This window comes from Salmo salar, chromosome 29 (genome assembly GCF_965601325.2).
Source record: "Salmo salar chromosome 29, fSalSal1, whole genome shotgun sequence".
NCBI lineage: Eukaryota > Metazoa > Chordata > Actinopteri > Salmoniformes > Salmonidae > Salmo > Salmo salar.
In genome coordinates, this window is record NC_138319.1 from 15924023 (window position 1) to 15948719 (window position 24697).

General features: G+C 39.9%; 1 protein-coding gene across 1 annotated transcript in view; it reads right to left on the reverse strand.

Moving 5' to 3' along the window:
• LOC106590196 (cadherin-7) overlaps positions 1 to 20926 on the reverse strand; it is a 120916-nt gene extending 99990 nt beyond the window's left edge. The window contains exons 1-2 of the mRNA XM_014180938.3: positions 20641 to 20926; positions 10734 to 11335 (exon numbers count right to left, since the gene is read on the reverse strand). Of these exons, the coding sequence (XP_014036413.1) occupies positions 10734 to 10979 (246 nt within the window). The 5' untranslated portion in view covers positions 10980 to 11335; positions 20641 to 20926. The remainder of the gene's footprint in view (positions 1 to 10733; positions 11336 to 20640) is intronic.
• Positions 20927 to 24697: the final 3771 nt, after the last annotated feature.

Consider the following 24697-nt stretch of genomic DNA (forward strand, 5'->3'; position numbering starts at 1 on the left):
ATGAGTTAGGATTATGGTTCATTGTTTAGCTAGCTAGCTAAATGTCTAAACAAAAGATTCCACTATGCAAGTAAACATTTCACTGTACCGTTTACACCTTCTGTATCCTGTGCATGTGACAAATAAACTTAGATTTTATTTGATATAGTGTGTGTTCACCAGAGATGTTAATGTGAAGAACAACATGGCCTGCACCAAAGGCAAATAAGGATATAACGTTAGGCCAACGAGACAGTGTCCAAGTTCTAAAATTCTTCGGTAAAATACCCTGCTTTTATTTCGTCACACTCCCAACCGTAAGCTAATTTCTGTAATTAGCTTGCCATTAAATTGTAAATAATGATCTTGTTTTGAGTTTCCTGTAATAATGAATACAAATTAGCTCATGTTAAGACGTTGTCAGCTATATGATATGGTCATTATTTGAACTGGCTAGCCAGCTAACATAACTTTAGCTAGCTAGCTACCTAATAAGCTAGAAACTAACCAAAACATTGTTTAGAAAGCTGCTTTTAGTTGCCTGGTTTGCTAGATTGACATATACTACATACATTTTTAAACGGATGGTTTACTGGTGTTAAAATACACCAGTTATGCTATTTTGGACCACCAGGCTGCTGATGTCATGCAGCCTGTTGTTTTTATGTTTATACTTTTTTTAAACGACAACGACAAGTTTGATGTCGGACGACTATAGAATGTTCATGATGTCACTGTGATAACTGTATACAGACTAGAGGTCGACCGATTATGATTTTTTTTTTTTAAGCCGATGCCGATTATTGGGGCCCAAAAAAGCCGATGCCGATTAATCGGCCGATTTAAAAAAAAATTTTTATTTGTAATAATGACAATTACAACAATACTGAATGAACACTTATTTTAACTTAATATAATACATCAATAAAATCAATTTAGCCTCAAATAAATAATGAAACATGTTCAATTTGGTTTAAATAATGCAAAAACAAAGTGTTGGAGAAGAAAGTAAAAGTGCAATATGTGCCATGTAAAAAAGCTAACGTTTAAGTTCCTTGCTCACAACATGAGAACATATGAAAGCTGGTGGTTCCTTTTAACAATATTCAATATTCCCAGGTAAGAAGTTTTAGGTTGTAGGTATTATAGGAATTATAGGACTATTTCTCTCTATACGATTTGTATTTCATATACCTTTGACTATTGGATGTTCTTATAGGCACTTTAGTATTGCCAGTGTAACAGTATAGCTTCCGTCCCTCTCCTCACTCCTACCTGGGCTCGAACCAGGAACACATCAACAACAGCCACCCTCGAAGCAGCGTTACCCATGTAGAAGAAGGGAAAAACTACTCCAAGTCTCAGAGCGAGTGACGTTTGAAACGCTATTAGCGCGCACCCGGCTAACTAGCTAGCCATTTCATATCGGTTACACCAGCCTAATCTCAGGAGTAGATAGGCTTGAAATCATAAACAGCGCAATGCATTGCGAAGGGCTGCTGGCAAAACGCACGAAAGTGCTATTTTGAATGAATGCTTACGAGCCTGCTGCTGCTGCCTACCATCGCTCAGTCAGACTGCTCTATCAAATCATAGACTTAATTATAACATAATAACACACAGAAACACGAGCCTTAGGTCATTAATATGGTCGAATCCGTAAACTATCACCTCAAAAACAAAACGTTACATTGCACAACCTTCAGTGTTATGTCATAATTACGTAAAATTCTGACAAATTGCCCAAAGTGTTGCATATACCCTGACTGCATGCAATGAACGCAAAATGACACAATTTCACCTGGTTAATATTGCCTGCTAACCTGGATTTCATTTAGCTAAATATGCAGGTTTAAAAATATATACTTCTGTGTATTGATTTTAAGAAAGGCATTGATGTTTATGGTTAGGTACAGTCGTGCAACGATTGTGCTTTTTTCGCAAATGCGCTTTTGTTAAATCATCCCCATTTGGCGAAGTCGGCTGTCTTTGTTAGGAAGAAATAGTCTTCACAGTTCACAACGAGCCAGGCGGCCCAAACTGCTGCATATACCCTGACTCTGTTTGCAAGAGAAGTGACACATTTTCCCTAGTTAAAAGATATTCATGTTAGCAGGCAATATTAACCTGTTTTCACGGCTGGATAAAAAACGTACCCGATTTAATCTGGTTACTACTCCTGCCCAGTAACTAGAATATGCATATAATTATTGGCTTTGGATAGAAAACACCCTAAAGTTTCTAAAACTGTTTGAATGGTGTCTGTGAGTATAACAGAACTCATATGGCAGGCAAAAACCGGAGAAGATTTCATGCAGGAAGTGGCCTGTCTGACAAGGTGTCGTTCTTCTTGTCTCTGTTTATTGAAGAGTGAGGATCTTAGCCGTCCCGTGACACTTCCTACGGCTGCCATAGGCTCTCAGAAGGCGGCAAAACGCTGAATCGTGGCTTTGCAGGCTCTGGCTGAAAAAAAGTAGCGCGTTTGGGTAGTGGCTGGTTACAGTACTGTGAGACTCAGGCTCGTGCCCGCGTCGACCGAAAGCTTTGTTTTCTTTCCTCTGTTTAGCTAAATGGACATTCCCGGTCGGAATATTATCGCTTTTTTACGAGAAAAATGGCATAAAAATGGATTTTAAACAGCGGTTGACATGCTTCGAAGTACGGTAATGGAATATTTAGATTTTTTTTGTCACGAATTGCGCCATGCGCGGGACCCTGATTTACCATTTCGGATAGTGTCTGGGACGCACGAACAAAACGCCGCTATTCGGATATAATGATGGATTATTTTGGACCAAACCAACATTTGTTATTGAAGTAGCAGTCCTGGGAGTGCATTCTGACGAAGACAACAAAAGGTAATCAAACTTTTATAATAGTAAATCTGATATTGGTGAGTGCTAAACTTGCCGGGTGTCTAAATAGCTAGCCCGTGATGGCTGGGCTATGTACTTAGAATATTGCAAAATGTGCTTTCACCAAAAAGCTATTTTAAAATCGGACATATCGAGTGCATAGAGGAGTTCTGTATCTATAATTCTTAAAATAATTGTTATACTTTTTGTGAACGTTTATCGTGAGTAATTTAGTAAATTGTTAGCAAATTCCCCGGAAGTTTGCGGGGGGTATGCTAGTTCTGAACGTCACATGCTAATGTAAAAAGCTGTTTTTTGATATAAATATGAACTTGATTGAACAAAACATGCATGTATTGTATAACAATGTCCTAGGTGTGTCATCTGATGAAGATCATCAAAGGTTAGTGCTGCATTTAGCTGTCTTCTGGGTTTTTGTGACATTATATGCTAGCTTGAAAAATGGGTGTCTGATTATTTCTGGCTTGGTACTCTGCTGACATAATCTAATGTTTTGCTTTCGCTGTAAAGCCTTTTTGAAATCGGACAGTGTGGTTAGATAAAGGAGAGTCTTGTCTTTAAAATGCTGTGAAATAGTCATATGTTTGAAAAATTGAAGTTTTTGTATTTTTGAGGAATTTGTAATTCGCGCCACGCCTATCATTGGATATTGGAGCAGGTGTTCCGCTAGCGGAACGTCTAGATGTAAGAGGCTAACTAAATATGCAGGTTTAAAAAGATATACTTGTGTATTGATTTTAAGAAAGGCATTGATGTTTATGGTTGGAGCAACGTGTACCTAAGTGATTATATGCAACGCAGGACAGGCTAGATAAACTAGTAATATCATCAACCATGTGTAGTTAACTAGTGATTATGATTGATTGATTGTTTTTTATAAGATAAGTTTAATGCAAGCTAACAACTTACCTTGGCTTCTTACGGCATTCGCGTAATCTCGTGGAGTGCAATGTAAAGCAGGTGGTTAGAGTGTTGGACTAGTTAACCGTAAGGTTGCAAGATTGAATCCCTGAGCTGACAAGCTAAAAATCTGTCGTTCTGCCGCTGAACAAGGCAGTTAACCCACCGTTCCTAGGCCGTCATTGAAAATAAGAATGTGTTCTTAACTGACTTGCCTAGTTAAATAAAGGTAAAAAAAAAAAAATTAAAAAAAATTATATATATATAATTTTTTGGTTTGTTTTGTTTTTACACCTTTATTTAACTAGGCAAGTCAGTTAAGAACACATTCTTATTTTCAATGATGGCCTAGGAACGGTGGGTTAAACCAGCCTTTAGTCTTGATATCTTTAGTTGTTTAGTACACTACCGTTCTCACTCTGTTTAGCACATGGCCTCATGTGAATCCTTTCAGAGATTGGTGGGGTGTAGACAAAGAAGAGCTCTCCAGTAGGTGTATTAAAACATTTAAGGGCCATTTTCTCAAAATGGGGTTACAAGTTTATCAACTTTCAAATCAGAATTACTTTGTCATTGTTCTATAGGGTATGATATACCATTTTCTAGCTCTACTTTTATTCAACGTAAAAAACACGATTTAACATTTTGCTACATAAGACCAAATCAAGCCTGTCTGTCACAATTTTGTGTGTTTTAATCATTCAAATAACTTATTTTCTTGAGGCCCTACAGCTATGGAAAAAATTATAACTGTTCAAGTTGATTGATCCAAAGTCTCCCCTGAGCCAACATTGTCAATTTTTCAGAAGATAACAGGCAATACCGTGTGTGTGTGCGCGTGTGTGAACTTGAATTGAAGCATAATGTACATTCCCTTTGTCTTTGTTGTCATACAATACTTTCAACCAAAGGCTCAGGACACCTTATCAAAAATTCAAGGTCTTACTAGTTCGGATCCCTAAAAGTCAATATAGAACTTCAACAATTTCAACAACTCAATCCCCTACCTCTAACCATACCTCAAACCATAATATAACCTATGATAAACAAACAATTCCCAAGACACACCATCCATCCCTCTTGTGCTCCCTTCATATGAGCAAGATACAGTTTTACTAGGGGGCATCAAACAAACTAGAATGGAACTAGTCAGCAATGATTTAGCTCTTCTCTCTACCTCTGTTTCTTAGCAACCCTACCAGCTGTGTACCATAAAGTGGGAAAATCAAGCCCAAAGGATGCTTCTCATGGCAAGGTGATAGGTCAACAGTGATCCTCTGCTCTGTACCTTGCACTCTCAGGCCCCAGGGGACATACCTGCCTCAGCCCCCTAAAGCCCAGATGTCTTCTGCCCCATATCTCAAGACAAAGAGAAGTTAAATAGTTTCTTATAGTGCGTACACTGACACATCAGACACAAATAAAGGGTGAAGTGAAAGAGTGTCTGCATTTTATACTGTATTTTGGAGAAAAGACTATCAAAAAAAGTCCTAACAGAATATAATTTTTCTGCCACAGCTAGTCCTTTAGAAGGTACACCACTATCATCAACTATTTTCATTCCCTGGATCATAGCATAGCGTTGCCTTCCAAACCCCCACTACCACAACATTCCCAGAGGCCCCAGGCTCCATGATGAGCTCCCCCACTCCCATACCCTCTCCCTGGGGTAGTTTCTAGGATATGATGACCCCCGTCAGCTCAAATTCTCTCATCTTCCCTCCTCTTTAGCTAGCGCATGCGGCCCCTTCCACTAGCCAGCTTTGCCTCCCTGTTTGTGGTAAATGAGTGGAGATAGTGATTAGATAAGATTGGGACTGACCCATCAGTGGAGGCATGGCATAGCAGGCCGGGCTCTATGACACTAATCCATTTGAAAGGGAACCTCTAACAGAATGCTAATGAGGGAGCTAGCATGGGTATCATTGTGTGTGTGTGTGTGTGTGTGTGTGTGTGTGTGTGTGGTGTGTGTGTGTGTGTGTGTGTGTGTGTGTGTGTGTGTGCGTGTTTTCTTCAAAAATATAATGACTTTCGCTATAGGCTTAGTTATTGAAGTTTATTTGCCACCAGAGTAGGAATGATTCAGCCAAGAACTAAAGGGGAAAAAACATCTCGTATCGTAACTGGTGGTGATCAGTAAAACCCAAGTTGCAGATCCACTTGTTTTCAAGTTACAGACTACATGTTGATAGAGCATGTGTACTTTGTACTTCGTGTACTCAGTACAAGTCTGCTTTAGCTCAAATTTCCAGCTGCTCATCCACAGATGTTTTCCGATCTCCTTCCTCTCCTTGTGTTTCTCTATTCACATGGACAAAGGCCCATAGTTGTGTGTTTGGCAGGGGAAAGGCTTCATAATACTGCCCTGAAAGCAGGCATTAAAGGAAGAAAAGGGAAATAAGTCCATCCATTAATGGGATGGTTATTCAGGCTTTCAGTTTCTGAAAACAGGCTCTAAAAATAAGCTAGACGCAGCACAAGGGTCCTGTCTGTTGTGCCCTACGATAGTCCATTTGACGTGAACGGGCGCTCTGCTTGCCCTGAGGGTTGATGGGCAAAGCACTGTAGCCACTGAAACGTGAACAGACCTATGGGAAAGGAGGACACTACCGTGGTAGGAGCTCATCTACAAAGTCAGTATAATGTTTTTCGGAAGTTTGTAAAATTGCTCAGAAACTGTGATTTCTGTACACGTTCTGGTAAACATAGACAAGACACAAAATGAAAGCTTAGAGATAAAAGTTGACTAAACTAATTAGGAATAAAAGTGATACCGAATTGCATGCCTACTTAGATCACTAATTCAGCCCAGACTCCACACTGGTACTTGCAAATATTTAGTAACTCGAACACCCTGTGCACAAAACGATAATCACCGCACATAATCACTGCAATTATGTCATGTTTACCACCGAGCATCTGTTAAGTGTAAGCACTACTCCGACAACGCCATTCCCACTTGCTTAAATATGCGTCACCAATTTTCAGTCGACACTGTGTAGTTTTGAGTCTTTAATGTATGTTTTCGCAGGCTTGCTGTGACTGCAGCTGATTCTAGGCCAGTGCACTTACCCCAGGCACAGTGCCAAGGCATAATGAGACATTTGGTTCTGAATTTCACAATCTGACAGAATCCATTAAAGCCAAGCAGGGCTGCAGATGCAGCAGCGGCGGGATCAGCCAGGCCAAAGTGATGACTTCCCATTTCCCCCACATTATATCATATATCCCCCTTCTTCTGCTTAGACAAATGACCAGATCCAACTAGGGGGGTCTGTCGGATTGTTTGCACACAGATGCCAAATTATGGCTATCCATGGCTGGCACAGTGGCACTATTGACTCAGTATACATCATTATTAAGAGGGACTTACTGTGTAATAACCAACAGCCGACCAGTGTTGAGATATTCTGACTCAAGTATTGCATGTACAGAAATGTCCAAAATGATGATGATTAAGATGATTATGTACAAGAAATCCCACTACATTATTCTGGGATTATCACTGTTGTTAATTTTGGAAATTCACATAAAGACTGATAAAATGCAATTCCACCAATCAATCAAAATATGTTGCATCTAGTAGTGGCCACTGTTTCTTTGAGTGCAAGTATACATATCAATATGGAGACACAGTAAGTTCTTCTTCATTACATAACTAGGAGGACTATCACAGCAAATTATCCAGTATTAAATTAACACTGAGAGTGTTAAATCAACACTGAAAGAGTGGGCAATATACACACTGGAACCAGTCTTAAATTAAATTAACACTGAGAGTGTTGAATCAATACTGAAAGAGTGGGGCCATATACACACTGGAACCAGTGTTAAATTAATACACTACTTAGTGTAAAACCTATTCAAATATTTCCCAGAGTGCCTTGCCTTTTGAGTGAATTCTAGAGTTACCAACCATGACTATAATTTTTTGTGACACATACATAGTTGTTGAATTCATTCCTTTCCAATCCTGTGGCCTTCAAAAAGTGAGTTTCTATGTGAATGTTATCATTCAAATTAAACTTATGACAATAAATTACATATCGCACACTGATTATTTACAGGCCACATCAAGTAGAGTTTGCAAAATTCCAGTAACTTATCTAAAATACCCAGATATCCAAGTTGAAGGACTCTGGATTCGAAATATCTTCCACCTGGGAGTTCTGGGAAACCTGGGAATTTCAGGAAAGTTCACAGAATTTTGCAACCCTACCTGCAAGCCATATTTTGCTGGCTTGCAAAGTGACGTGTAAATCCTATTGGAATCCACCCAGAGTTGGCTCTCAAACAGTTGAAGCTCTTCTTCACCTACAACTTGAATTCAGAATGCCTGCCAGAGTTAGGAACATTGTGAGGATACTACATAAACCATTTAAACTGTACAACTATTTCAGTAACGGGTTAAAAAAAAATTGAACTAACAGATTGGATTAGTTTAGAAAAATGTATGTTATTTATCTTTGTTTAGCATAAGATTTACCAATCAATGTACAAGCAAAAACACATTAAAAAAAGATAGAAATCAACCTGCAGTAGATCATGCTTGGAAATATGATAATGATGGGCTTGGTTTTGGTTCAAAGTGACGCGTATGAGTTTCAGGCCCCTGTATTAGGGGAAAACTAGGCCCTCAAACTAAGGCCTTATGAAATGCCTATGGTATTGCATTAAATATATACATGTTTTATGATAACATTCACTTAGGTTCTCACTCGAAGTCCATTAAACAAAAAAACGAATGAAGGCAAAGTTCTGACCTCAGCCACGAGGTCAGAACTTCCTGTCATGTCAGAAACAGTGTCATGACACCTAACGTGACAGTTCCTTTTGCTCCTGGGCAACATGCATCACCTCTAGGAATCAACAGATCTGATTGGTCAGCCATGCGAGGGGGTGAGAGGTTAAGGTTTGGAAGGCTACCAGGCATAAGGCAAGCAAAAATCTCAGACCCTCTTGTATCCTGAAAGATGATTCAAATGGATGAATAATTGCCCATGCTTCTTAAATACCTACAAAAGGTTCCTATTAAAAGCTGTGGACCTTGTTTCCGTTGACACTGTAGAGTGTTAAAATGAAGTGTTTTGTAAAACCAAAACCAGCGGCAACTGAACTGCCACCATTGCGAAGGAGACAAAACCTTCTTGCTGGAGTATTGAAACACATAATTCTGAGATGTTTTGAAACATTACATGGTGTGTTGTAACAATACTTAAGTGTGTAACACCTTGCCAGGAACTGGGAGCACTACCGGAAAAGGAATGAAATGAACAGATTGTTGGGCTCCCGGGTGGTGCAGTGGTCTAAGGCACTGCATCTCAGTGCTAGAGGCATCACTCCAGACACCCTGGGTCGATTCCAGGCTGTATCACAGTTGACCGTAATTGGGGGTCCCATAGGGGGGCACACAATTGGCCCAGCGTCGTTCAGGTTTGGCCGGTGTAGGCCATCATTGTAAATAATCATTTGTCCTTAACTGACTTGCCTAGTTAATTAAAGGTTACATTTTTGTGTTAAGTATATGTTGTTGTTTTTTGTTTTTGTCAATTTCAATTTACCCCAGAATTTATTTTTACAGTTTGGCTGTGTGGTTGAGTGGGTAATATTCCAATGAGACTACAATGAAATGTACCATTTTACTGCCCCGGAAGTCAGGGGTTCAATTCCCGCTTCTGCCTGTCCCACTTTGACTCCTCTGTCTCCTCGTGTTTCTAATCTGTCTAAACAAAGCATAAAGTGTAATTCCACAAAAAAAGATTCTCCATAGGCCCTTATCCTCAATCAATATTTAGGCTATAAACCATTTGTATTTCTTAACCACTTGATTCTATGAGTGACAGTTTGTGTTTGATGCTACTATTTCTACAGTGTACAAGCCTGACCGAGTGCTTGGAGGGGAATGAAAAAGGTCCTTTTATCCACTTAACTTTATCGTACTGGAGTTGTACGAGTCCGAGAAGGAACTTTGACTTCACGTACACAAATCTCAGGTTCAACTCAGTAGCCCAGATTGACCTTCTGCACCGCTCTCGTTCCAACTTTAAAAAGTCAACATTGTACAAAGAAACCAATAAAAATGACTAACAAAGACTACAAATAAAGAAAAATAAAATGCATACCACAACCATAGTAAATACACATAATCACTGAGGCCAGTATATGCAGTATACTACATAAAGATTTCACTGACACTAAGGATACACATTGTGATTTGGCTTCCTATCCATAACATTACTCCAGCACTCAATGGGAGATAATGGGAGAGTCACAACTATCCTAATTCCTGCTGCTGGAACCACTTATCTAGTTCAGAGACTGTCAGGAAGTGTGTTTGTGAGTGCAGAGCCTGCAAACAAATGCAGACCTGAGCAATTATCCTGCAGATGAGCGGAAAGCTGAAACCTGATTTGATTATAAGACCACGAAATTCCACAAGAAAACAGAAATACAGGAAATGCAAATGAGGCCCATCTGCCCAATTTGAGCTCAGGCCCTCACTGAGAGGGAGCTGTCCGCTTAAATGTGGTGCTGAAATGAGCTGTGGTTACTGGCACCTGTTGTGAGTTGCTGATACACTAATACAGTTTAAAAGAGAGATTGCAACATATAATAAAAACGTTTAAAAAACAGCATTGTGTCATTAAATGGTTCAAATGATCACTTACTCTAATTATTGAAAGAATTATGTTTATTTTTTTCAACCTGTTTGGAATGCAATAAACTTGAGAGACAAGCAACACATATCTGAAACATGAGCTTAAAATGTCAAATTCTATAAATAGATATGGATGTGTTTAACTAAACAAATAAGCAATTAGAGTGACTTATTTTGACGTATTCTACATGTTATACTAGTGATCAGAGTGATGAAATCTTGTAAATTGTTATCTAAAAACATGGTGCAGTTAAACAATATCTATTGTTTGTTTCTGATCCAAACTGCTATATAAATACACATGAAGTGCAAACACTTACCTTGCCAACATACAGCGGTTCTTCACCTGTGTACTCCTCCAGGACAAAGAATTGGTTCCATACCCAGCTGCGTTTGTGCCTCCGAAGCAGCTCCCCTGGGCCTCCAGCAGTGTGCTGGTTCTGGTTCTGTGTCCCAGAGGCCCCAGAGGCGGAGATCAACCCCCAGCAGCCCAGCTCCCAGAGGGGAAGCAGCAGAGCCAGGAGAGCACCTGCTCTCCACACACTTCCTGAGCCACACCACCTCATTTAGGCCCCCTCCAACAAGCAACAAGCCCAGGAGAGAGAAAAATCACACAGCGGAGAAATGTCAAAACTCTCAGGGCCTGATCCCCACTGTCCTCCTGACCCAATGTTTTGCCAAAAAGAAAAAGAAGAAGACCGTGGATACAACCCTGAAGAAGAGAGTACATGGATTGGAGAAAAGGGAAAAAGTCAAGCTCTGGGTATTGGAGTGGTGCTGCTGTTCATTGGTCTTGATTGTAGACAAAAGCTGTGGTAATTCCCTTCACTTTGGAGATAGAGGGTTGACATTGGGGGTAGATTGAGGGTCAATGGCGACGGGGAAGCTTGCTTCTTCACCACAGGGGTGGAGTAATTGGCACCTATCAGAACAAAGGGATGAGGAGAGCGAGAGAGAGAGTTAGAGAGAGAGAGGGAGAAACTGCCATCAGCAAAATTGCCTCAGTGACCGCAGTCACTTTAGACACTAAGTAATGTGCTTGCTGATGCAATGATAATTACCTTTTTCAACCACTGATAAAGAAATCTAACAAAAATGAATAGACAGTAAATATGGTAAATACAATTAACATAGTATCCTTCAAGGGCCCATAATGTTCTACGTACTAACCTACACTGTACATTCCCATACCCAACAAAACCCAAATTGAGTGAAGTCAAATGTTAACAAGAATATTGGAGCAAAATGACCTGGCTTATCTATGTACACAAGCAAAGTGATTTCCACATACAGGGGAAAAAAATAGTCGGCGGTAGGAATAACAATTAAGTGTCGTTCAGCCTTCTTTCGTGTTGAATTCACACTACTGCAGACTTACCTTTTCCAAGGTCGTTATTTTGTCACATTTTCTTTGTAGAAGGGCACAAAGTAATACCGCTATGGCTCTCCACACAACACTAACAAGGCACCTGATCTGTTTGGCAAGCCCTCATCCACAAGATTAAAAATAAATCTGAGCTGTCAGCAACATGACGGACCGGTTCGTGTTCTGACCTCTACTCCCAGCAGTTTGTGTGTGTGAGGACTACGGAGCGCCATATGAGCATGCAACGCGATCTCTGCCTCAGTCACTCAGCCACCATCATGCTGCTGCATGGGATTGACTACCAACGACCAATCATGCCATTAGGAACTAGTGGAAGTAGTGAAATAGGCTTATTATGATCGATTGTTGTCTAAGCATATATCACACCACATCCCAGCGACACCACCATTGGAGAATTACCTGAGCAGTATACTGTGACTTGTTATCTAGTTGAGAGCTGAGCAGGCTTAGCCATAAAAGACTGTAATGAGAGTGTGTAAACACTCGGAAGTCAATCCATTCACTAGGGTACATGACCAAATATCACTTGACTTACCAATTCAAGTCAGCCAGAAGAAAACTCACAAAAAATCCCAAGAGGACTACTGAAACTGAAAGCGAGCTCTTAAGAAACAGAAACCGGGACTCTTGACCATGCATACATCTGTTTCCTCTCTGACCTGTCTTTTTCTCTCCTCTTATAGACTATAGGCAGATGCCTTGGCCAATGGAGATAATTACCTTGGCATGCAATGTCCTCTCTCTTCCTCTCTCTTCTAGCACTCATTGTGTTTTCTACTCTTCCTCCCCGGGAGCTAAATAAAAACAGCTAACACCACATCCTGTTGGAAGTCATTTGCTCCGCTCCACTCGTGCCTTAACGAAGTCATTATCAAGTGCTGGTAATTAACACACAGAGATAAATGATGGTATCATGCACTGCTTCAGAAGTGTTTTCATTACATAGCTGTGGCTTTATTTCGGGAGGCAAAAAGAGCAGTAACACTTCACAGAATTTAAATCAGCTTGTTTCCACCTTCACACGGTTATGCTAGTCCTGCTCAAACCTGGTATAAACTGAGATAAAGAAGAGAAGGAGAAGACTAATTAGATGAAATTGCTGCCAACTCATATTTAGCAACATCAATGGTTGTTTCAGTGGAGACATCCTCTAGCAAGAAGGTTCTTTGCAACCATTCAGACCGCAAAGAACCCTTTCCAAGAGAAAGGAATCTTTGAGTAGAAATGGTGCTCCATAGAACCATTGCTTACTTCTAAGAAACTCCCAAGAACCCTTTTTTTTAGAGTATAAAGTACACAGAGCGCTTTTTAAAAATGTAACTAGGTAAGTCAGTTAAAAACAAATTCTTATTTACAATGACGGCCTACCCCGGACAACACTGGGCCAATTGTGCACTGCCCTATGGGACTCCTGATCACAGCTGGTCGTGATACAGCCCGGGATCGAACCCAGGTCTGTTGTGACACCTCTAGCACTACGATGCAGTGCCTTAGACTGCTGCGCTACTCAGGATCCCCTGGGTCCCACTTGACCCTCCAATAGACAAATATCTCAAGGTGACCTGTTTGTGTCCTGAATGTGAAAAGCCTAATGATGTACAGAATGGAACACACACACACACACACACACACACACACACACACACACACACACGGGACAAAGTAAATGCAAAGTTCCTGCATCCGATTTAATGGCAGGTAGTGGTAGAAAGTGGAACAGATCTGGCTGGAGGGCAGCGAAAACCAAGAGAGCCGTAGAGGCAGAGGCAGGCAGGTTGAGACTGTGGTATTGTGTTGGAGAGGATCTGCCCAGTGCAGGGTCAGGCTGAGGCGAGCAGACAAATTAATGCTTCTTATTGTGCTTAACCCAGAGCCCCACAGAACGGAACTGGGAATGAATTGTGGTGAGAGTCAAGAGCTCGCTGATGCTATGTGCATCAATAAGAAACAGAAGGAGCAAAAGAGAGAGGGATGGAGAGAGGAAGAGCAGATGTTTACAACCTTCAGTGTACAGGAGAAATATCTGTTTTGTTTTGCTTGAAGAATGAAGTTGTCCTTCCACCATTTGCACTTGAGGATATAACAAAAGGATATAACAAAAGCATCACCTTACACATCACTGACTTGGAAGGTGTTTAGTTGCTTTAAAATACCAGTAGTAAAAGGGAGAAATTAGAGTGTTGGAGAGACAGTGATAAGGAAATATTAATCTGCATCATGTACCAAGGGTCTCGGTCTCTCTCTCTCTTTCTCTCTCTCTCTCTGAGGTCTCTAATCCCATTTGCCCGCCTCACAATGGGATTAAGAGTGCTTAGTAACCAATCACTAATTTCCGCCCTTTCATATAGCTTGTAGATTTCACAGTGTCTACCGGGGCACAACAAATACACAGCAAAATTGGAAGTGTTAAACTTACTCCCTGTAGTGTTAATTCTAACACTTGTGCTGTGTGTATACAGTATGCATCTGCTCTTAACAGAGTGAATTTAACACTTTCAAAAGTGTTATAATGTTAACATTTAAACAGTGTCTCTATAACCCTATATTAAGTAGAACATGTACACTGGCTGTGTGAAATTCACAATACACTGGAGTGAAATATTAAGGATTTCACTATACACTGGAGTAAAGCAATAGGCATTTCACTATGCACTGGAGTGAACTAATTAGTATTTCACTCTGATCTGGAATTAAATATAAAATGCATTTGCTCTACTGTGGGGTTAAAAAAAATAAAAAAAATCACACAATTTCCATCTACAGTGAAGTGAAATATAATGAAATGGTGTAAGGTGTAAAGCCTAATTTGCATATTTCCCAGGGTCCCTTAAAAATGTTTGTGAATTTTAGAGTGGTCCGTGCTATCCAGGATCCTTGGGACTTCCCTACCCCATTGAAGTTAAAATGTAAAATGGTTAAGGTTAGGGTTATGGTTAAGGTAACTTTAAGGGTAAGGGTAGGAGTTAAGGTTGGGGTTAAGGGTAGGGACGTCCCAAGGATCTGGATTGCACTGACCATAATAGAGTTACCAACCATGACTGTACTTCACCAAGCTAGTCCTTAGGCAAATGTTATACTTTTTTTAAAACTATGACAATATATGTTACATATTACAAGGTCTTATTTTGATGTCCCCTAACACAGCGGTGTCAGGAATCTCCTGGTTTATAGACCACATCAGGCCTGAATGTCACATTATGCTGACTTGCAAATTAATGCATAATTCCAATTGGAATCCAGACAGATTTAGGATTGCCAACAGTTTGTATTTTTATTCATCCGCATTCAGAATGACTGTCAGGACAATGGAAATTGAAAATGGAGACTACCTAAACCACTTAATCTGGAACAACCATTTCGGTAACAGGTGCAATAAATCGAACTAACTGATTGGATTAGTTTAGAAAAATAACCTACCCACAGTAGAGCATTCTGGGAAACATGATAATGATGCCCGTGGTTTTGATGGGACTGTTTTACTCACCACAGTGTAAAACAATAACTATGCTCATTAACACCAACACTGAGGCTTCTTTTATACCACTGAGTGTTAATTTCACTCTTACAGAGTGAAATTAACTCATGAATCAACACTAGAAATGTAACACTGAAAAGTCAATACTGGCCAGTTGTCTGTGTTAGTTAAAATCTGTAAACACTTGCATTTCACTACTCCATCTTGGACCCCTTGTCTGATTGCTATGGCCTCGTATAAGCTCAGTAAGGTTAGTATGGGCACTGGCTTTCTGATATGCAAACAGAGAGAGGGGGTTCAAAGCAACCACTGAGACAACTCCCTATTCACGGAATAACAGAATCTTATAATCCTGATGTTTTACTGAAAACGCAAGAGCCCTAAGAAGTACAGTAGAGATGCTTGTTTTTCTACAGCTGATTTGGAGAAATGTTCAACCAAGTCACTGTGAATTTTGAGGGAACAAGTTGCACTGCAGCACTCCGATCACACAATGGCAAATCACAATCACGTATTGCCATAGAATGGACTGTAAAGGTCTGGTGATAAACACTGCATAACAGACCCATCTATAGGTTCTTGGTAGAATCCTACCCCTTCTCAATTAATATTTTTTTCTAAGAGTGTAACCAAGTGGGACAACCCACAGAAAGGGTTCAGTGTGGAGGACCATTTGGAGCGTCTATATACACTACCATTCAAAAGTTTGAGGTCACTTAGAAATGTCCTTGTTTTTGAAAGAAAAGCACATTTTTTGTCCATTAAAATTACATCAAATTGATCAAAAATACCAAGAAATTGCCAAGAAATTGAAGAACACCAGTATCAACATCGACAGTGAAGAGGCGACTCCGGTTTGCTGGCCTTCTCGGCAGAGTTCAGGGGAAATCTTTTATTTTTATTGGCCAGTCTGAAATACGGCTTTTTCTTTGCAACTCTGCCAAGAAGGCCAGCATCCCGGAGTCGTCTCTTCACTGTTGACGTTGAGACTGGTGTTTTACGGGTACTATTTAATGAAGCTGCCAGTTGAGGATTTGTGAGGCATCTGTTTCTCAAACTAGACACTAATGTACTTTTTCTCAGTTGTGCACCGGGGCCTCCGATTCCTCTTTCTCTTCTGGTTAGAGCCAGTTTGCGCTGTTCTGTGACGGGAGTAATACACAGCGTTGTACGAGATCTTCAATTTCTTGGCAATTTCTTGCATGGAATAGCCTTAATTTCTCAGAACAAGAATAGACTGATGAGTTTCAGAAGAAAGTCTTTGTTTCTGGCCATTTTGAGCCTGTAATCGAAGACACAAATGCTGATGCTCCAGATACTAGTCTAAAGAAGGGCAGTTTTATTGCTTCTTTAATCAGAACAACAGTTTTCAGCTGTGCTAACATAATTGTAAAAGGGTTTTCTAATGATCAATTAGCCTTATAAAATTATAAACTTGGATTAGCTAACACAACGTGCCATTAGAACACAGGAGTGATGGTTGCTGATAATGGGCCTCTGTACGCCTATGTAGATATTCCATAACAAATCTGCCGTTTCCAGCTACAATAGTCATTTACAATATTAACAATGTCTACACTGTATTTCTGATCAATTTGATGTTATTTCAAATGGACAAAAAATGTGCTTTTCTTTCAAAAACAAGGACATTTCTAAGTGACCCTGAGATTTTTGAACGGTAGTGTAGTGTGTAAATATATATATATATATATATATATATATATATATTATTCTTTTTTTAATTTTTTTATTACAATAACACAATACAAAGACAATACGAATGGCCACTCCCACCGTGGGTGCACTGGTCAGAGGGCGCCCAAAGGGATTTTCCAAGGGCGGGAAGAACCAAGCCCCTATGGAAGCGAGCTAACCCATAACTACCAGGTCCAGCACACAAACAGCTCACAGCATGAAACCAAAACATACACTGAACACAAATATAAACACAACAGGTAAAGTGTGGGTCTCATGTTTCATGAGATTAAATAACATTATCCCAGAAATGTTCCATATGTACAAAAAGCTCATTTCTCTCACATTTAGTGTACAAATTTGTTTACATCCCTATTAGTAAGCATTTGTCCTTTGCCTAGATAATCCATCCACCTAACAGGTGTGGCATATCAAAAAGCTGATTCAACAGCATGATCATTCCACAGGTAGACCTTGTGCTTGGGACATGTGCAGTTTTGTCACATAACACAATGCCACAGATGTGCAAAGTTTTGAGGGAGCGTGCAATTGGCATATTGACTGCAGGAATATCCACCAGAACAGTTTCCAGTCAATTAAATGTTAATTTCTCTACCATAAGCTGCCTCCAACGTGGTTTTAGAGAATTTGACAGAACATCCAACCGGTCTCGCAACCGCAGACCATGTGCATGGCGTCTTGTGGGTGAGTGGTTTTCTGATGTCAACGTTGTAAACAGAGTACCCCATGGTGGCGGTGGGATTATGGTATGGGCAGGCATCAGCTACGGACAACGAACACAATTGCATTTTATCGATAGCAATTTGAATGCACAAAAGTACCGTGAAAAGATCCTGAGGCCCATTGTGAGGTCAATTATATTTAAGGTATCTGTGACAAAAATATGCATATCTGTATTCCCAGTCATGTGAAATGCATAGATTAAGGCGTAATTATTTTTTTTCAATTGACTGATATCCTCATAAGACCTGTAACTCAGTAAAATCTTTAAAATGGTTGCATGTTGCTTTTATGTTTTGGTTCAGTATAAATAGCGAAACACAAAACATACAATAATCCCATCCCCACCCTCACCTCTGATTGGAGGACCTCAAACATTTATACTGTACGTTTGTGTATATATTTACTTCAGACAGCCACAGATCTTACATCTTCCCCAGTAAATAATCATTCTACAATTTCCTCTCACAACACATCCTTCCATTCTCCCATGGTGTCTCACTAGGGACTTGAACCTCCCCATCTGCAACATTTCTGCCCGAAATTGCCCGGAAAATAAAATGTTTACCCAAGAGCACAATGATATTTACTATTGAATGACTGTGGTCCTTCAAATCCCTCAGCAATACTGTTTGCAGGTCCAACCACACCCTGATATTATAACATAACAACCATTCCTGGACTTGACTCCAAAAACAATCCACCAATGGACAGTACCAAAAGAGATCCTCTATTGATTCTGTTTCCGCATGGCAGAGTCTGCACCGGTCTGACTGTTCAATACCCCAAACACTGAGCACTATTTTTGTAGCGAGAATTTCATATAATAGCTTAAATTGTAAAGAATGAATTGATGCATCCATTGTTGTTTTGTATATCAGTTCATAAACCCAATGCCATGTTATTGAAACATTGAACAACTGTTCCCAACTATCTTTAATTTTATACAGCACAGTTGTCAACATTATTAGTAAAGGAGGCTGTACCTAAACGATACCCATAATATAGGTCTCATATGGGACAATCGTGATACTTTATGTAGGTGAGTCAGTGACTTGGTCACATAAAAGTGTTTTTCTAGGAAATGTAAAGACTTTTCTTTGATGTAAGCCTGCCAGTGGCTGAGAGTAGATAGCCTTTCAAATCTCTATGGGTTTTATGAAGCATCAGCCTCCAATTGCTTCGCTCCACACCTCTTAGCCTTAGTATAGCCAAAGCAATCCATCTAATGGGGTAGGTTATAGGTTTGTAATATGTACTATCACAGGGGGAGAGTGTAAGTGTACTTCTCCATAATGGGGTAGACACACTGTAAGGAGTCCAAATTAGTATTACTGTCTGAGATGGGGAGGGGCCACAAACCTAAGAAAGCAGACGCTTGTTTTGTGAAAACTATCCAGGCAGACCTAATTAGAGGACTGAATGAAAGAATCAGTCTTCTGAATAGCAAAATGTATCAACCTGCAACAGCAGACAAACTTTTCAAAAGTCAATTTGATTAGAGAGCAAATTGAGTAATTGCATCACTCCAATTAAAATTAGCTGATTGATTTGTGTTGTGCAAGAAAATGGCTGATTCATAGCAATAAAACAAATCCAATCTCAAGCAACATTAATAATTTAAATTCATTTTCAAACGATGAAAGCATTGCTTATTAATTCGCTCCTGTATTGAATGAGAATTTCCTAAATTACAGTGTGGAGAACCTGAAAAGAATATAGATGAATATGACATCTAAAGTATGAATTCCATGTGGAACACCCACCATAAAAAATAACCCTGATCAGTCCCCACCTTAGCAAGGTCTAGGAGAAGTCTGTCAGAATCGTCCGTACGCTATGCAGTTTGCTCTGCGTATCCCATCTACCATATGATAAAGTACCATACGTAGGTGTATCGACTGTGTAGTGACAAACGACCAATACGTTGTTGTCATCATGGTATGCATGCCAATCATAACTTTTCATTTTATCATTTCATTTTTTCATTTCTGTCATTTAGCAGACGCTCTTATCCAGAGCGACTTACAGTAGTGAATGCATACATTTCATACATTTTTTTCTCGGTACTGGTCCCCCATGGGAATCGAACCCACAACCCTGGCGTTGCAAACACCATGCGCTACCAACTGAGCCACACGGGACCGATTAGTAGGATGCATTTCATGCTTGATAAGTTTTAATGCATGACATGTGTATTTCTCATTCCAGACACTGCCAAGAGAAGCAGGTTGATAGCCTTAATTGTTATAAGTTTTGTATTACCTTTTCTATTATAATGAACATTCTGTCAAATACCCCATAAGTGACCAGGGTATACATACCGTAGTTCGTGGCGTGCTATTCATATTCAAAGATCATACGTTCACAAAACAAATCCTAACATGAATCTGCTAAATGTGCACATGCAATAGTCTACACAAATAAAGTTATTTTGAAACAACACCGCGCATGCATGTTCCAAAATCGGTGCCAAAATGGAGCGTCGCTTCATTCATAGCTACATTTAGCCAACATTGAACTGTTGAAGGCTAGAGACTAAGAACATCCAATAGCATATCATAAATAGGTCTGCCACTTATAGCGCTCACCTCCAACTGTGTTGAGAGAAATGAGACAGGAACGGGGGAAGCGAGATATCTCAATCGAATGTTAAAAATGTCTGGCAATAAAATGTCCATGACGCACCATTCACCACAAAACCCTTGGTCAACAAACATATCAGTGAACAGCCGCTGCAGGAAAGCTGTGTCCACTGCATACTGATGACAGAATTAGCGAAATATAACGTAATGTCATGAATTAACCATATGCCAACTTCGTGTCCCAGTGGAATCGTTCTCAACTGCTGCAAGCAACAACTCTGGTGGAAATGCACGTAACATAGGTTTGAATTTACTCACAACTTCAATGATTCGATAAAACTTACCTCGTATTGGCAGGTCGTAAGTTATAAAAGTTGAGCTCTTTCCGTGTTGGCTACCACTAGAGGTGATGATGACAAAAATATATATGAAAAGTTTGTAATACAAACGTATTCCTGATCGTGCACAGGTGAATAGAATAACTCTACCACAACGCGCATTGGTGAACCGTAGAAGAGATGCAGCGCAGGAACTCCGATCCCCTCTCTCTCTCTCTCTCTCTCTCTCTCTCTCTCTCTCTCGCTCTCTCTCTCTCTCTCTCTCTCTCTCTCTCTCTCTCTCTCTCTCTCTCTCTCTCACACACACACACACACACACACACACGTACAAACAGACGAATGTGCCTTCGCTGACTGAAAATTATTCAGATGGTCCTCTCCTTCACTCTGGCTGCACCAGAGCTGGCTCTGTTGGAGATTCCCCAGCCAGCTGCAAAGGGTTTTGGGTACTCCCACAAACAGGCGCAAGGTACAATGCCAGGCGTGAACTGGGGCAAGACTACCAGACCTAACAAAATGATTTACAGTACAGCGACTGTAATCATGCCATGGTACCAAAACTGTTACTGTAGTCTTATATACAGTACCAAGTCAGTTAGTGTAACCTAATTTACAGTACCAATTACAATTACAGCATTTTACTTTAATTACCCAGTGACATATTACTCAGTGTTCTTTGCAAGTTTTAATTTTTATATTTACATTTAGGCCTACATTTGTGTCATTTAAAGGGTGCAACTTACTAGTTGATGCATTCAACCAAGGTTGATAAAAAAAACACATGACAGTCATAGCAAGTAAAACGTTTCTGTACCCATTAGCCTGCTGAACATGTTGTTGTAGTTAAGCATACACTGGTCTTCAAAAAAAATCTAATTACAACAAGATATCTTATGATATACTGTATCTCTGACTATCTCTGGATAATGGCAGTACATTATTGAGATATCCCCAGTATTTTGATGCCAGTTTCCGATAAATTACAATAATTTAAATGCAATGAAGCACAGTACAAGACTGCAAAAGTGACTATTAAGCAGTAAGATTTTGTTTTTACAAGGGATTGGCTGCTAGGCATGTGTATATAACAGATTATTAATGAATACTAGGTATTTTATATCACTTGTACTTCTAGAGGCATAATCAAAGGCTTCCAAACTGGCCGTGAGAACAGGACAAATCAGATTAAATGGACATGGTTAAATATTCAACAATTTAAGGTTTAAGACCTGCTACCACTCTAAGATGTGTCCTATATACATTTAATTTGTAAATATTTATGAGCCAGTGATACCACAATATCTTTCATTTCTCCAATTTGCAGTATGCTGCAGTGAATTTACAGCAAAACAGTACTTCATTGTTGAATTGTAATGAAAAAAAATACAATTCAGGAATTGCAAATAGTGAATATGTAATTATACATTACAGTATACTAACTGATATTTGCCGTTTATATCACTTGCATTTTAGGCCTTAACAAAGGCTTCTAAACTGACAGTGACTACAAGGAAAAACAGATAAAAAAGACATGTCTAGCCACTCAACCAATAGAGGTTTGGGACTTGCTGCCACTCTGAGCTGTACTCTATATAAATTAAATTGTTAGGGAACCACTACCACATATCAGTTAAAGGTCATGAACAGTCAAAATCAGTTTTTTCATTCAATTTGATGATATTTGGATGAAACCAGATCAAATTATGATGAACAAAGTATTGCTTCTACATTGATAAAGTTTGATCATAAAGTTACTGGTCCCCTCTCCCAAGTCAAACACTTGGATTCAGGAGGTGGGATTATTAACCCTTGTGTAGTCTTAACATTCTGTATACTCCCCTTGTCCTAAGGGTAAAAAATGACCCGCCTTCACTAAACCACCTAAAATAAAGAAGCTTAATTGAATTTTAAACCCTCAATCTATTTTGCATGAAGAAACAACCTGTCATTCATCACGAACTTTGTGAATATCTGGGTTTTCACTCTTCACAATGCAGAAAGACTGCATTTAATCAGTGGACACCACTCGTTTTTATTACAACACACCTGTCATAATTATTTTCTTTACTAAAGTAGAGGTTTATTATTATTATTATTATTGCTAAAGCTACTGCATAGGTGTAAACATAATTTTTTAGCAAGAGATAGCACTTGTATAACCTAAGAAAGTAGCAGAAATGTGCAGAAAGTAGTTTTGAATGCATTTTATTGAACGGAAACAATAACAGTCTTTTTTGTTAACATAGTGATATATTCTTATATACTGTACAATGAGGAATTCAACTACAAAATACTTGTCTTCTTTAACCATTGCCCCCACCCACAAGGTGTTTAAACAACAACAATAAATATGATTAAAATAAGATAATAGATACAAAACAAAAATGTGAAGAACATAAATCAATCAACTCTAATTAGCACATGTAGGACAGTATGCAAGTGTGTGTGCATGGACTTTGTAGATGTATTTCTCACATGTGCAGCACATAGTATCGGTTTTACAGTCCTTTTTGGGGGGGGCAGAATTGGCATCTCCTCCTTTTGCCTGCCCCAGCTGCAGGCTCAGGTGGATCAGGACAAGATTCTGTCCCCTGAACAGCTTTCACAAGAGCTGCAGAGGCTGCTGTGCGGGGGAGGCGCTTCCTTCTTTGAATGTGTGGGGTTACAAGTGCCTTTCCCAGCTGCTCCAGGAACACCCTCCTCTTGTTCTGCTTATCAGGCAGCCAGATAGGGTTGATCTTGTTCCATATCACAAAGGCATTGAATGAGGACACATCAATGATGTTATGGAAGATGACCAGGGGCCAGCGGGCAGTCATCCTCCTACAGCTGTAAGTTCCAATCACCTTGTCCAGGTTGTCCACGCCTCTTTTGTTGTGATTATAGTCCAGGATGATGGCTGGGTTCCTCTCCTCACGATCACTGACCTCAGCCGCTTTGTGCAGTGTGCTCAGGACGACCACATCAACCTATTTTTCACCTAGTTGGCTTGGGAATTCGAACTAGCAACCTTTTGGTTACTGGCCCAACGCTAACCACTATACTACCGGCCGCCTCCCTTTGAAAGTCATTGTATTTCTAAGCCACTGTATTGCACTTTTGATTAAATCTTCATCAGCACTCATTGACGATGCATTGAGTAGAATGCTCAGTTGGGCATCAGTACAAAGCAAACGTTCAAAACAATATCGTGAGGAAACATGCAACCCATGAATAATTACATAGCTATTCTACTGGTGCCAAAAGTTGACTGTAGGGTGTCAGCAAATATTATTAAAAGTTTACACTATTCATCTATGGCAAAGATACTTATATGTCTCCCCTTTCATCTCTATCTGGTGTTAGCTAGTTACTGGTTAGCTAGGTCTTCAGCCAACATGGAACCAAAAGGTGGGAAGGGTCATTCAAAACTCTGACAAAGTTGTCATTACAACACATCCGTCAGTGCTGCTGTGAACCAAGCGACATAGCCAAAAAAACATATAATACACTGCTCAAAAAAATAAAGGGAACACTAAAATAACACATCCTAGATCTGAATGAATGAAATAATCTTATTAAATACTTTTTTCTTTACATAGTTGAATGTGCTGACAACAAAATCACACAAAAATAATCGATGGAAATCCAATTTATCAACCCATGGAGGTCTGGATTTGGAGTCACACTCAAAATGAAAGTGGAAAACCACACTACAGGCTGATCCAACTTTGATGTAATGTCCTTAAAACAAGTCAAAATGAGGCTCAGTAGTGTGTGTGGCCTCCACGTGCCTGTATGACCTCCCTACAACGCCTGGGCATGCTCCTGATGAGGTGGCGGACGGTCTCCTGAGGGATCTCCTCCCAGACCTGGACTAAAGCATCCGCCAACTCCTGGACAGTCTGTGGTGCAACGTGGCGTTGGTGGATGGAGTGAGACATGATGTCCCAGATGTGCTCAATTGGATTCAGGTCTGGGGAACGGGCGGGCCAGTCCATAGCATCAATGCCTTCCTCTTGCAGGAACTGCTGACACACTCCAGCCACATGAGGTCTAGCATTGTCTTGCATTAGGAGGAACC